At 36.9% G+C, this 14,048-nt stretch overlaps 3 protein-coding genes and 1 long non-coding RNA gene across 6 annotated transcripts; 1 reads left to right on the forward strand and 3 right to left on the reverse strand.

Annotated features, from left to right (window-relative positions):
* Positions 1–439: 439 nt before the first annotated feature.
* On the forward strand, positions 440–2,687 carry Arp10 (Actin-related protein 10). 2 transcript variants are annotated; one of them, XM_043428726.1, is made up of 6 exons: positions 440–567; positions 640–711; positions 807–959; positions 1,145–1,429; positions 1,574–1,853; positions 2,274–2,687. In XM_043428726.1, exons 1-6 carry the CDS (start codon positions 563–565, stop codon positions 2,580–2,582), a joined length of 1,104 nt encoding a protein of 367 aa, XP_043284661.1. In that variant the 5' UTR covers positions 440–562; the 3' UTR covers positions 2,583–2,687. The 2 variants fall into 2 exon arrangements, with proteins under 2 accessions (XP_043284661.1, XP_043284660.1); XM_043428725.1 differs by having other exon boundaries at positions 453–567; positions 622–711.
* eIF3f1 (eukaryotic translation initiation factor 3 subunit f1) lies at positions 2,675–4,464 on the reverse strand. Its single transcript, XM_043428727.1, has 3 exons — positions 4,307–4,464; positions 3,436–3,788; positions 2,675–3,217 (listed from the first exon to the last, which is right to left on the reverse strand). Exons 1-3 carry the CDS (start codon positions 4,413–4,415, stop codon positions 2,825–2,827), a joined length of 855 nt encoding a protein of 284 aa, XP_043284662.1. The 5' UTR covers positions 4,416–4,464; the 3' UTR covers positions 2,675–2,824.
* Positions 4,465–5,800: 1,336 nt separating this feature from the next.
* On the reverse strand, positions 5,801–7,686 carry LOC122416135 (uncharacterized). Its single transcript, XM_043428836.1, has 3 exons — positions 7,032–7,686; positions 6,753–6,917; positions 5,801–6,275 (listed from the first exon to the last, which is right to left on the reverse strand). The coding sequence occupies exons 1-3, from the start codon at positions 7,192–7,194 to the stop codon at positions 5,992–5,994; spliced, it is 612 nt and encodes a 203-aa protein (XP_043284771.1). The 5' UTR covers positions 7,195–7,686; the 3' UTR covers positions 5,801–5,991.
* A 4,163-nt stretch (positions 7,687–11,849) lies between these two features.
* Positions 11,850–14,029, reverse strand: LOC122416172 (uncharacterized). 2 transcript variants are annotated; one of them, XR_006262076.1, is made up of 5 exons: positions 13,999–14,029; positions 13,349–13,471; positions 12,948–13,265; positions 12,704–12,829; positions 11,850–12,583 (listed from the first exon to the last, which is right to left on the reverse strand). It is a non-coding gene; the product is annotated as an uncharacterized lncRNA (long non-coding RNA). The 2 variants fall into 2 exon arrangements; XR_006262075.1 differs by lacking the exon at positions 13,999–14,029 and having other exon boundaries at positions 13,349–13,969.
* Positions 14,030–14,048: the final 19 nt, after the last annotated feature.

Below are 14,048 nucleotides of genomic sequence, written 5' to 3' on the forward strand. Positions count from 1 at the left end.
ATATATATGTTCGAAACGTTGAGTTTCGAAAATAACCGGGGGAGGGCGGGAAAACAAACGACTCTTCGTTTACGAAAAACTTTATTGAGAATTTTTCAATTGATTTTGGTTTGCGAGAACACATAATCACCGAAATAACGACGTAAATGTTTAAACGTATATAAATCACAACTATACTGTACCATGAAAATAAATCATTTTTAAAATGTCTACGCCACGTAACATATCCAGCAGAAAACGTTTCTATCACATAAATTTTCTATTATTTAAGTAGCTACCTTATTTTTATTGCTAAAGTAGATTGTCCCGGTTAACAACTTTTTATCAATAATAAAAAAATAATTTCAATTCTATGCGTTTAAATCTTCGTCTTTATTCTATTTTATTTGTCGGTAACATAGTACCGACCGTCGGGTTGGACAACAGCGCCGTCCGTCGAAGTATTTTCGAGTGTACATGAAAAAGTGAAACCATGGATATTCTCGACGTTGCTTCACAACTCACACTGACTCACTGACACTTGACGCCACAATTGACAGTGAAAACAACTTGTTCTTCCACTATGAGGTAATTTTGCAGCAAAGTTAATGAATTTATTTGTTATAATTGTACTTTAAATAGTGTTACGAAAATGCCCAGGCCTTACGAGGTAATACGATATGTGACGGACAAACAAGTAATCGTTTTGGACATTGGCACAGCGTACACAAAGTAAGCTCACTTTCACATTCCAAAAGAAAATGACAATCGATATTCGATTAAACTGAGTGACATCAATTGTTATGATTTTTTTAATTTTATTATAGATTTGGATACAGCGGTAAATCGTCGCCACGCGGTATCATCAGAACAGAAATAAAGTGTTCTGTTACGAAGAAAATGAGAAAGATTTTCGAGTACAATGATACCGAAGATTTGTACCAACTGCTTGTTGAATTTTTGCATGCACTGTTCTTCAAGTAAGAATCCCAAAGATCATAGAAAAAATAACCAAAAGTGTCAATGAATGAAAATTTGTTGAGTGCGGATGGTAATTGTATGAAAACTTAGAAAATTGAATTATTCGTAAAAATCAATTGAGGAATCAAAATGGTCAAAAAAATTGTTTGGGTTTGTTTGTTAAAAAAATTGGATTTTTTTTCAGACACGTGACTGTAAGTCCCAAAGACCTGAGGGTGATAGTCCTTGAGTCTCTGCTTTTACCTACACAATTTAGAGAAACTCTAGCAAAAATATTGTTCCGACATTTTGAAATTGGCTCGTTAATGCTACTCCCTACCCATCTGGTTGTCATAAGTACCCTCGGAACTGACACAGCTCTAGTGTTAGACGTTGGGTACACAGAGGCCACTCTAATACCAATTTTTGAAGGCGTCGCTGTCCTGAAAGCCTGGCAGTCTTTACCTCTTGGGGCTCAAGCTGTACACAAGTGAGTTTGAACCATTTTTTACTATCTTCAATCCCATTGCATGAATTGAACTATTCTCAAAAAACAATCCATGCAGGGAGGAAGATTTTTTATTCTTGTAGGTAAAAAAATTTTACGATAGAAAATTTGCTAAAATATTTTTAGGTCCATCAAGGATGAATTGGAAAAAACGTTGCCAGATCTGCAAGTGGATGACAATCTTGTCGAAGATATAAAAGTGAGAACGTGTTTCGTAACAACAATGGAACGTTCCAAGAAGTTGGAAACAGAGGACCCTCCACTTCCTCCACCCTCAGTCAAATATCCTGGAATACAAACTTTCACTATTCCTGGGGAAGTCAGAGAAAAAGCGTTTGAAGTATTGTGGGAACGTGATAATGATAATCTCAGTATACCAACGATGATCCTCGATGCATTAGTCAAAGTAATTAATGAAATTCATTTTACAATATTAGGGATAATGTGATATTAAATGTGAGTGAAAAACTCAATAATTTTATAATCTCTTTCAAAACTTCTGAAAGGAATATCATATTTTTTTCGAACTTTCCAGAATGTTTTGGAATTTCACAAAATCGAAAATGTTGAAATTATTCCAGATGGTAAAGTGGGCTGAAATGCTGAGAATTCTCTAAGATATCGGTCTCATGCAGATTGAGCCGGAAGGAATTATAGATAAAATTGAGAGAAAGAAATTTTTGGATAATCAATTAGCCCACAAATGAACTATGATGTTTCCATATTAAAATTTTCGTTCAAACACATTGAATAGACTCGTAGACGTAATAATTCATAATAAATGCCAAAAATGTATGTGAATTATAGCTTTAATGATTAATTACAGTGCCCTATCGACACAAGAAGACCGCTAGCCGAAAACATTATATTGGTGGGTGGCACAACAATGGCGAAAGGATTTGCAGCTCGTTTGAAGTCGGAATTGATGAGTCTATTGAAGAGTGATTTATACGCGGATAAATTGAAGATAAGAAAGTTCAAATTTCATACAGCACCGAGCAAGCCAAACTATACGGCATGGTTGGGTGGTGCAATATTTGGAATCGCAGATTTGCCTTCGAGATGTTTGACCAGAGAGTCGTATTTGCAGAGCAACCGAGTACCCGATTGGGCGTGTCTCATCGACAACGAATGAGCGAGAAATCAACGAGAGAGAACGTCGTTATTCTTTTTCGTTCGTCTAACAATCGCACGAGGTTTATAAAATTTATCAATAAGAATAAATTATTTATCGGAAAAATGGGTGTGTTATTCGTTGGTAAATTCATAAAAATGATTCAATACACCGATATTACATTTGTTTGAGTTTTATCGCTCGTTATCAATCCTCACTGGCGTTCGTTTTTCGCTGTGACGATTGTAACGATCCTGGGAGTCTCAGAGGGTCGTCAAAAGTGTAAGTTTCTCGTTGAGCTGCAGCTGGGTTTTTATCAATTGCGAAAGGGCTACGACCATCAATAAATCCTTGACATTGCTGTTGAACATCTCGTCGAATTGATCGCTGTTCATTTTCGGCACCGAATGGACCATGTCGAGAAGAGCACGTCCAACTTGATTGTCTGCGGGTTGTTTGTTTGAAAGAACATCGTCGACATAGTTCAGCACTTGATCTAACATTGTCAGTAACTTTGTACTCGCTTCTGCTATTTGAGCGAGATCCATCATTGGCTCGACTCCACCACTCGGCTTTGCAACAGTTGTCAGGTTATTTGGTATTTGAGTTTTTGCACAGAGTTGCAATCCAACAATTTCTGGCTCGTAACAAGTTATCTGTTTTTAAAATTATACTTTTTAGTACAGATCCATCAACAGTATATTGTGTTGAAATCAATCTATTGAACATATCAAAATTATTTTTATCTTATACTCTAAAAAGAAAAGCTTCCGAGTTGAAAGTGAACTATTCATGCTGAAAAGATTCAGGATCATTTTTTATGCAATTTCAGGGTCTATTGGTTTGCATGCAAATTTTAAAAATTTTTGTTTACCTCCACTTTGGCAGGGGTGAACATGCATCCTTGTTTGCCGTTGGGGACTCCGAGTTGCACACAAACATAAGCCTTGATGCCCATCCTTGTGGTGTTCATGAGGGTTGTGTCGACGGTCAAATGAACTGGGTTATTACACTCTCTGGCGTAATATTCATGGATAACGGAGGAATGATTCGTAACTTCTTTGCCTGTTGCCCACCATCCTACAATATTTTCCTGAGCATTTACTCTGTGATTGAGATCATAGAGATCCATGGCATAATTGAGTTCTGCCTCGACCTGGTCATCGGATTCCTTGTGCGGAACGCAGAAGCAATTTGTTACTTCAACAATCCCTTTTTCAGCACTCCCTATAATTAAAAAAAAATTTAATTGTATTTTACAATCCAGGATTCGGAATGTTTGGTTTAGTTTCCAAAATGAAGTTGAGAGATATAGTAATTTTTAGTTTCCTTAGTATTTGAGAAATTATTACAATTGTGTAGCAGAAGTAATGTTTTCAAATTGTAGCAGTTTTATTGTAATTGAAAATCATTTAAAATTTGTGTTTAATTGTACGTACTGAATGAACTCGAAAAAAGCAGTAACTACAACATTTTTTATGCTAGAATCGGTATTTTGAGGTTAGGATCGTCAATCGTTCGGAAACACGTGAAATCGATAACAACATGATAATACATATTAGAATTGGGCAATTGTTGTAAAAAAAAAGAATGACTCGTTGAATTGTCACATCATAAAGTGTTATGATTGTCCAACGAAAATATGTCGAGCGATCCCGTGCAGCATGCGATCCATAGATCGGACATGACCGAAAAATGTGGTGAAATATTCGCAGAAAAATTTTCGTATTTTATAATAAACTTACCCAGCAGAGTACCGATAACTCGCAGGGAATCAGAATTCCGGCGCTCATAAGCATCAACTATTTGAAATAAAACAACTGGATGCACCTTGACAGTGAGGTCGAGCGCCATGTTTACTCAGAGTGAGCGGTTTAACTCTTGGGTCTTGGGTCGTGTGCCGTGTGCCTTGAAAATTGACTCAGGTGAGCCACCTCCATAAACTTGGCCGAACGACTTGCGCTTTTCTAATTTTTTATTAATCATATCTTTAAGTGGTCGTTCAGTAGTCATCAGTACTGTAATTAAAAAGTTTAGTAGTAATTAATTATTTTATAATCGAATAAACAAAATTTGGGTGCAAGTTAGCCGAAATTTTTTTATTTTTTGTTCAAATCGATTAAATCAATGGCTAAATCAATAGAGAATCGTTGAGTGGTCACGAATAATCGAGTTGAATCGTTTAGTAGTCATTAGATTATTTAAAAACTCGAAAAATTTATTTCCCAATCACCGGCTACGTTTAGCCTATTGAAGTAGTTATCATCCAGCCGATTGTATTCTAATAAAGTAGTATGCTTGAAATGTTTAGTAGTAATTAATTACTTCATAATTGAATAAACAAAATTAAACAAAATTTGGGTGCAAGTTGGCCGAAATTTTTTTATTTTTCAACTCCATTATTCGTGACTACTCAACGATTCTCTATTGATTTAGGCATTGATTTAATCGATTTGAACAAAAAATAAAAAAATTTCGGCTAACTTGCACCCAAATTTTGTTTATTCGATTATGAAATAATTAATTACTACTAAACTTTTTAATTACAGTACTGATGACTACTAAACGACCACTTAAAGATTTAATGAAAAATTAGAAAAGCGCAAGGCATTCGGCCAAGTTTATGGAGATGAATGTTGAGGTGGAAAGCCAAAACGCAGTCTAACCATCCGCTTACGAGAAACTGTTCAACGGATTTGCCGCGTAGTGGCGGGGATGAGAAGAACCCACAACGCCACAAACAGTACTGCCATCTGTCGTGAAATTGTTGGAATTGAGTCCCAAAGTGAAAATCAAAAAAAATAAGTGAAAATCAAGGTGTGTGTGTGTGTGTACAGTAAAATTATCATGGAGCTCTGAATAATTTATTTAAACACCATTTCCCTATTACTGCTCTTTCAGTTGAGTTTTAAAAATCAACTCTGAAATGTTTTTCCGAAATCATGATATCTGCTGTTGATAAATTCTTTCGTTTTAATTTATTTTTATTTGAAAAGCCGATGAACCTTAATTTCAAAATATTTCTCATTTCTTCTGATAAGAAATTGCACTCGGCGTATCCTGATAAATTTCTTCAATCTTTCTTTCAATCTTGAACCTTTCTTTCAATCTTAAAATTTTCGACAAATATTTCAGCAACCATGAATAAATTTTTCGCAAAAATAGAATCCCTAGAAAGATGTCGGATTTTGACATTTGTTTTTGATATCTGGGTTGGGAGGATGAAAAAAAAGTCCATGTTTCTCACACATAAATAATAACTGTTTGTTTATCCTTATCACATACACGCAAAATCACCAGGGTTACTTTAGAACTTAATAATATTTTTCGAAGTCTTTTGTCAATGACTAATTTTCGCACGTCATAACAGCAACGTTAAAAATTTATTTCCGCGATGGAAAAAAAACTTTTTATTTACTGCATCGAGCTCTCATTCTACATGAATACAATTTTTCAAGTAAACGTGTGATCCGTTTAGATCGTGTTTTCGGTTCCCATGCAGGAATTGGCGAACCTGCGCGGCGGCTGAATTTTCGATCATTGGCTTCGTTGGGGGTCCGTTACGAATCGTTGGCCCCCAAGCCGCTGCCGCCGCGTTCATCGTGTCGTCGGCATCAGTGTTTTTCTTAAAATTATGCACCGAGTAACGATTGTACAATCCCCAAATGCTGTTCATCAGTTTACTGTTGTATTTCAACGGCGTTAATTCTCTGCCTGTAAAAATAACGAATATTTACAGTTGCACAATTTTACTAAGAGGCGAAATTTTCAACATTGACCACAAAAGCACGAAAAAAAATATTTCACATTGAATTGGATTTTTATTAGTCGTAATTTTTTTATACAATTTCCGAATCGTATTTTTTCTATAGAAAAAAAATCCATAATCAATTCCAAATAATTATCCCAGAAATTGTTAGATAACAGAAAAGTTATTTTATTATAAAAGTTGAAGAAAAAAAAATGATTATGGTTCATTTCGATTCAAGATTTTCAATCGAGGCTATTACAAGTGAAAGAAAGCATTTTGTGTAGAAGAACACGAGAAAATTGAGCAAAGAAACGAAACCACTACAAGGAGACCAAATTTTTCGTCCAAGTTCGATTGTTTCGACGAAATCGAACTGACAGGGACTCGAAAAATGTGAAGTTGAATGAAGTCAAGCCAGTAATGAAAAAATCCTTGCTCACCCTCTTCTTGAGAGTTTTTCTTGGAGTAGCCGGTGTCTTGTTTGCTTTCTTTGTCGTTGCCTCCTCTCTTTTCCATCTTGGAAATGAGAAAACGACGCTCGTTATTCTCGCGGACTTTACGCACTGCGAAGGCACCGTGTGGTATCGCGGCCATTGTCAAGCAGCCTGCGAAGATAACAAGAGCGAATGAGAATAATTGAAGAAGTATTTGAAGCATTATTGGAGCGAGTGGAGTTGCATGGAGGAGAAAAAGCATTTGAGATTATGAATTTTACTAACCGTCACAGTTGTCAAAGAACAAATCACGTATTTCTCGTTTCGTGAGCTTCTTGCTCGGCCTTTTCGTCTCTTCCGGAATGCCTTTCCGGACAAACGAACGCTTCTGCTTCGTCGACGCGGCGAATCTCATACAGATTCTCCCGATATTCCTTGAGGATTTCATAAACTGTTATTTGTTCGTTTAGCACTGAAAAATACGCTACTCTAAGTTCCGATGTATTTATCCTTTGTTTCTTTTTTCCCCGTTTCGTTTTCGTCGTTTATTGACACTTTCGAAGATTTCGAACCCCGATTATTGTGTTCTCGGTTCGCACCACACGTTTTTCACACACGAAACTTTGCAGCAGCTCAAAATCGTTTCCAAACTCGAGTAAACGATCGAAAGAGGGAGTTACGTTATACTGAACTCGTGCCGGCACGATCGCTCTAATATATCAGTTTACCCAGAGGTCAAGTGACTGAGAGAGGGGCCGTTGGTTGTATGACGTTTGAAATCGGCCACTGTTGGACCCCGATGAACCTTCTTGTAATTTATCTCCAGTCTCCCCAGCGGTTTTGCCACTGACCCAACAAAGCTTCCACAAACTTCGAGCCTTTTTTCTTTATCGTTATATGTCACGTATGTTTATGGGATACATAGAATCTCGCACTCTTCGCGTGGAGAAGTAGACGGGAATAGAGCTTTACGCCGTGCTTACAGCGCCGGGCTAGAGGGACGAATTTTTTTCGAACTGAATTTACGATTCTGATGATTTTACGACATTTGTTTTCTTCACAGGGGTCCGGATTGTACTTCTCGTACGTCACTGTAATAATCGTTGAAATGACGATATTCGAAGTTTCAACACCTCGCAATAATTACAGTCGAAAGTAATGAGTTTTGCACTTTCATGATAAGTCGAGACGTGGCTAACAGAGGTTAAACGAAAGACGAAATATTCTTAGGTCCAATTATATCTCGATGGGTTCAGAGGACGTCTGAAACTACAATAATTAACGAAAATAAATGTACACTAATGATAATATCCATGATTTTCCTCGTCCGAACTCATTTACCAAAAAAGTTATTCCGAAATACAAAAAAACTATCGGGGCCGCATGACGATGCGCGCGTATCGCTGTCTTATCGGTGGGCTTGGCAACTCACAAATTTTTTTCTCGTCGGACCCACACAATGCGATTATTATAGCTGGCCTTTCATCCAGACACCAGGAAGTTTATCGTATCTCGGGAGATTGGAAATGACGTTTGTACAACATCGGAAGAGTCGCTATTTTTGGGACCTCGAGTCTGTGACGTTTCAAAGTGTAGGAGTAATATTTATTCACAGTAAAAGAAAATATATGTAGTCCACGAAACAGTAGACTCCTCTATTAATAAATGAGAAATACAAAAATAGGTATGAGTTGAAGCAAAACGATAGTAGACTCTGATCAGCTAGTAAGTTAGGAGGTCCCGAGAGTTTGTCCGGTGAAGCAAGACTGCCCGTTCCGCGTCTTCGCTCGTGTCCTGTGACCCCAGAGGCCCGAGTCCACTCGAGGGCCTCGTTTTTTATGAGATCACCCCTTCGGCCTTGTCCAAGGGTTTTTCCCAAGAAAAACCCTTGAAATCCGCGTACTGCGCGAGACAGAAAAAATGAAGAGCCCTGTCATTTGGCCATCACGCGTCCATCGGCTGTTTTAAAGACTCTCGAAAAATGTTCCTTTCAAAAGATTATCAGAGTAAAAATACGGTTCCTTGTATAATAATCACGATTGTTGAAATTCACTGGAATGATGGTCTTTAGAATAAATTCGAATGTCCAGGATCATAAAACATCGAAAATTGAGGTTATTGAATTAACCTGAAAAAAATTTGAATGAGTGTTCACCGCATCCAGGTCCTTCGAATTAATAATCAAATTATCAAGACCGTTAAGGTCGGAAACGTTTTCTTGCGTAAAAGAATTTTGGCGTTGGCCAAACCATCCAATGGTTAGTGTGTGGGAAGAGAAAGGAAGTAGAATTTTTTTTTTCCAATCATACGAGGCTATTGGTTCAGAGTTCAGAACAATCAGGTTTAATCATAAATAGTATGTCAGCCTCGGCTTCGCCTCGCCCGACAATTACATGTGATCTGAGACTTTCCTTATTTTCCTGCCCTAGGTGTGTAATATACTATTTTTGCCTTTTCATCAAGAAGAAAGTAGTGCACGTTAAGTGACGTTTTTATAACAAGAATCATGGGATGAAATTTGTATAAAGCGGTAAAGAGTATCGAAAAAATGGGGGAAAAGATTTTTGACGTTTTTTTTTTGGTCGAAGTTTTTTTTGGTGGTTCGAATTCTAGGATTAAAAATAGTAATAAGTGGGTAGTGAAATGACACGAGGATGGTGATGCTTAATACAAAGTCTCAAGTTATTTCTATTACTTTGTGCGAATGCGTGAACTCATTTGACGATACGCGTATGGTGTCCTAGTAGCATCTTGAACCAGTTTACGCTAATATTTTTCTCACGAAAGGTTATCGCTTACTCGTGATCGCATACGGTTTGAATATCGCCATCGTGAGGCCAATCATTCGGATAATTGAAAGACGAATAAATGTCTCGTGTATTCTTTCGAATTTCTCGATAAAACGTTTTCCAACCGATAAACGTCGATTTCGATTTTTCCAAAGAAATTTCTTCACTTCATTTCACTTGTGGGAACAAAATTGGTTTTATCGAAAAGAGTAAATTTGATTATTGAGATTCGAACACTGGAACACTCATATTTAGTGAAGCAGCCCCAATAAAGTATGTGGCGAAGCAAAAAAATTGTTTGAATACAATCACTTATGGCTTCGGAATGGTCGGAACTGCCAAACTGCTTGTGTCCGATTAACAAAGTGGCGGATTCAATTTTTTTGCTCAGTGTCCTTGCCGATGCGTTTTGTGTTCGAATTATAGCGCTTTTTGCAAATCCCGAAACTGTTATTTCATTTGTTTGGTGCTTTGGAATTTGGGCCAATGGCCAAATTATTGCAAGAAATATGTTCTTCAAGAATGTGAGAAAAAGTACGCTGGTCGAAAAAAAAGATGTCTCGAGGCTTATCGCGATCTCGTGTACTTTGGAACGACAAAAGAATAGTCGAGGCCGACGATGCAATTAATTTCACACAATACAAAATATCCGAAGCATTCTCTCATGAACTGTGTGAAAAGTCAGTTTTTTCTGTTTTTTTAATAATCGCATAATTTTCAATATACGAAGATACTAATAAGACAAGATACTAATAAGATAATATACTAATAAGACTGAAAAGACTCGTCAAATGCACGTGCAAAATGAACATGTTTTGCATATTTTTTCTCGCCGAACCATCGTAAAAGGTTAAACACTAAAACACTCGATGGCAGGAACGCGCGAACGAGAGATAAGAGATGCGCGTGTGAGGCATAAAAGAAACGTTTGAGGAAGGCAAGCACGTAACAAGATCGAGGGAGCTTACGAGAGCATAATCACGTAGCTCCGTCACGAAAATACACGAGGAAGGATGATAGCGTAGCCATAAAAACGATAAAAACAAAACAAACTGTAAACGTAAGCGATGGCGCTCAGCGTAAGCATCGTAAGCACCAAAACAAACTGAAGTCGGGGGCGCCACATTCGCGGAGTTAGTGGGGGCAGAGGCTCGGCAAATTTTTTGTATGAAAAGTTCTTCCAAGTTCCAAGTTTTGATGAAAATACGAGTTTATTCATGGGAAGGTCGTAAAAGGATTTTGATAACTTGCAATATTTACCGACAAATAATTGAATTTTAATTTAGATATTTTAATCTCGGTGAATATTTTCATAGCAATTCCATTTTGGGCTTTCGGAAGTTCAGTTTTAGAGGGAGAAAGGAGAGACAGAGAGACGAAGGAACAAAGGAAAATGTTGACCTTCGAGGACCCAATTCTCTCGAGTGAATCAGGCTTTAAATTTTTCTCTTCAAACTCGAAGGCCATTTTTTTTATATTTTAAGAGCTTCGAATCGTTAGACTTTCATATGATGAGTGTATTTTTGGATTCGACATTTGACTAACTTCAATATCCACAGTTTCTCTTCGAATAATTGTTTTTATCTCGACTAGTTGGTCGAAAATTGAAAAAAAGCACAGTTATTGAATAATGAACGTGGCTCTCGTCTTGAAATTGCCGAAATATCGAACTCGGGCACGTTTTTCAGGCTATCATAAGTGCAAATGAGATTTATTCGTATACTTGTGGCGTGCACACATAGCGAATATATATAGAGATGGAAAAAGGACGGAAATAATTTATTAAGGATGCGATAAGCGATAACCCAAGCGGTTGCGTTGATTTTATGCTTTTTCTACGCCAAGGATTGCCAAGGATACGGAGCGACAACAAAGGCGGGTAAACATATATTTATGCATTTATTGATATTGCACGCACGCACGCATCGCAACGTATGCACGTCAATAATTGTTCGTTTCCTGTCGACCGACTCGTTTTGATTCTCGCATGAAAGGTATCAAATCGATGGAAATGTAGCAGCGATTTGTGCGGCTTATGAATAATTTCATATATTCAAGTGAAAACTCAACATTTTTTTTATTTTCATTAGCTATTAGCTTTTCAGAGAAAATATCACTGAAGAGTCGCAGAGTTTGGAAAAGCTCAGAGTCAGCGGAAGCGATATTCAAGAGAATTTTGACGAAATGAATTTTTTTCATTTTATGCGATAGCGACGAGGTTGTTCTGCATTCGTAGCAATAAAAATGAAAGCCCCAGGTCGTTTCAGAATTTTGACGATTGAATGATCGCTCGATATCAACTTGACACTTGAGATTTTCCTAATGTTTTTTTATTCAGTCTTCGTCAATAATAATTTATGTGACGAATACAAGTGGTGAAAGGAAAATACAAATACGTGTCGACTACGATAATGATATTGCGCAATATCGGTTTGAATTTGCGTGAGGAATAATAAAATTGACGAAAAATGTATTTCGAATGAATAATAAATGGAAGATGAAACGTATCGATGTCACAATAAAACAAAGTGCAAAGGGTCTCCTCTTCACCTGCTATCATACTCGGAAGTAACGTTCAATGCAATACATGGCTGAAATTGAAACCCAGCGGAGTTGCAAGTGAACATTGGTTTACAAAATTCATCAAGTCATTTTCGTCGTTGTAAACATTCGGCGTTAAAAATCTCGATAATCGGCTGATTACGGTGAAAATTCTAATTCTTGTTTTTTTCTCGCCCTTGCGAAAAGTTCAGAATAAAAAATGAAAAACGCCATGATGCATGGGGTCGCTCGTCGAATTGGCGAGCACATCTTTCCTCTTTCCGATGATCGTAAAATTCTGGTTTTCTCAAAATAGCTAAAGATTTACCAGCGTATCAAAGGGTTATAGCAGAAAACTTTCTAAACAATTTTTATTCGCAGTGCTTATCGCCAATACTATTGGCACAGATTGGTTCACTTCTGTTCCTTTGTCGCTCAAATATCTCAAATGTTGAGTTCACAGGAATTGGTCTTCTCACATGAAAACAGTCAAGAGAGCTGCCCAACCTGAAAAAAAATTCCAAACCCCAAAAATCATTGAATTTTTGCTATTTTCGTTGCAAATAAACGTTTAGAATTTTGACTCAACAAAAATAATGAATTGAAGGAGAAATAAAAAGAACAAACCTTCTTTCAAAATTTGTAGCCATTGTACATTGATTTTCGTAGTGCTCTATCAGATCGCTCAAACTATCAAATTTCTCACCGCCACCAACGCCGTATTTCAGATGCTGAACTTACTGATCTTCCCACCTGCGATGAGATGGTCAATTGAGGAAATCGTCGTTTATGAAATATTCAAAACAGCGATGAAATGCTTTCGAACTTGAGATCATATCATAACATGAGTAACAAGATCATCAGTCCTGACCGATAAAACAACGTCTCCTGGTTTACTCTGCGATTCGCAGTCGAGAAACGATCCGTTTTTTCCTCGCTCGAACATCAAACTTTCGGCTTCTTAGGCGGATGAATGTCCATGGCACCACCTTTCGGTTGTTGGATCCGCACAATCAAGAGGATGCTTTAATTCAATAACTTGACCGTTTTTTATTCTCTCAATTGTCCACCATTATCCATGTAAAACTGGGCGAGCTCCGAGAGTGTGGCAAACTTTTCACTTCCATAATAAAGATCATAAAAATCATCAGCGTTCTGAATCTTAATATGAGTCACTTCACTGTTTCACCTGTAAATAACGCGAATCTTATTATTTCACTTTTTTATTCACCCCAACAAACATATTATCCGTGCTTAAAATATTTTTCTTACCTAATGAACAGTGTAAAGTCACCGGGATTCAAAGAGCTTGGACGTCCCAGAAAGGAACTGTCGTAACCACGTGTTCCATCAAAAGTCCATGAAACAAATGTCTGTCTGACTAAACTCCGCCGACTGGTCATAAATAGTTTTTCGCAGTTATTAAATAATCTATTGATTACTAAACGTTACAACGCGATTATTTGTGACCACCTAACGATTCTACATCGATTTAGCTTCATGTTTAAACGATTGAATGGAAAATGAAAATTGTTCGGCCAAATTTGCTTTAATTTTATTTATTTAATTAAGAATGAGGAGTGACCACTAAATATTTAAATTACGCCACTAATCACCACCTAACGATTATCTTTAGTTTAAAATTAATTAGAATGCGATTGGTTAATTAAAAACTTATTTGCCCGACTAAATCCCACCGACTGGTCGACTTTGTCCCTGCCAACTGGTCTCTAGTTTTTTCAAATTATCAAATAATTCAATGACTACTCAACGATAAAACTTGATTATTCGTGACCACTGAACGATTTTCTATCAATTTAGCCATTGATTATAATCGATTTGAACAAAAAATAAAAAAATTTCGGCTAACTTGCACCCAAATTTTGTTTATTCGATTATGAAATAATTAATTACTACTAAACTTTTTAATTACAGTACTGATGACTACTAAACGACCACTTAAAGATATGAT

The sequence above is a fragment of the Venturia canescens genome, chromosome 9 (genome assembly GCF_019457755.1).
Source record: "Venturia canescens isolate UGA chromosome 9, ASM1945775v1, whole genome shotgun sequence".
Classification (NCBI taxonomy): Eukaryota; Metazoa; Arthropoda; class Insecta; order Hymenoptera; family Ichneumonidae; genus Venturia; species Venturia canescens.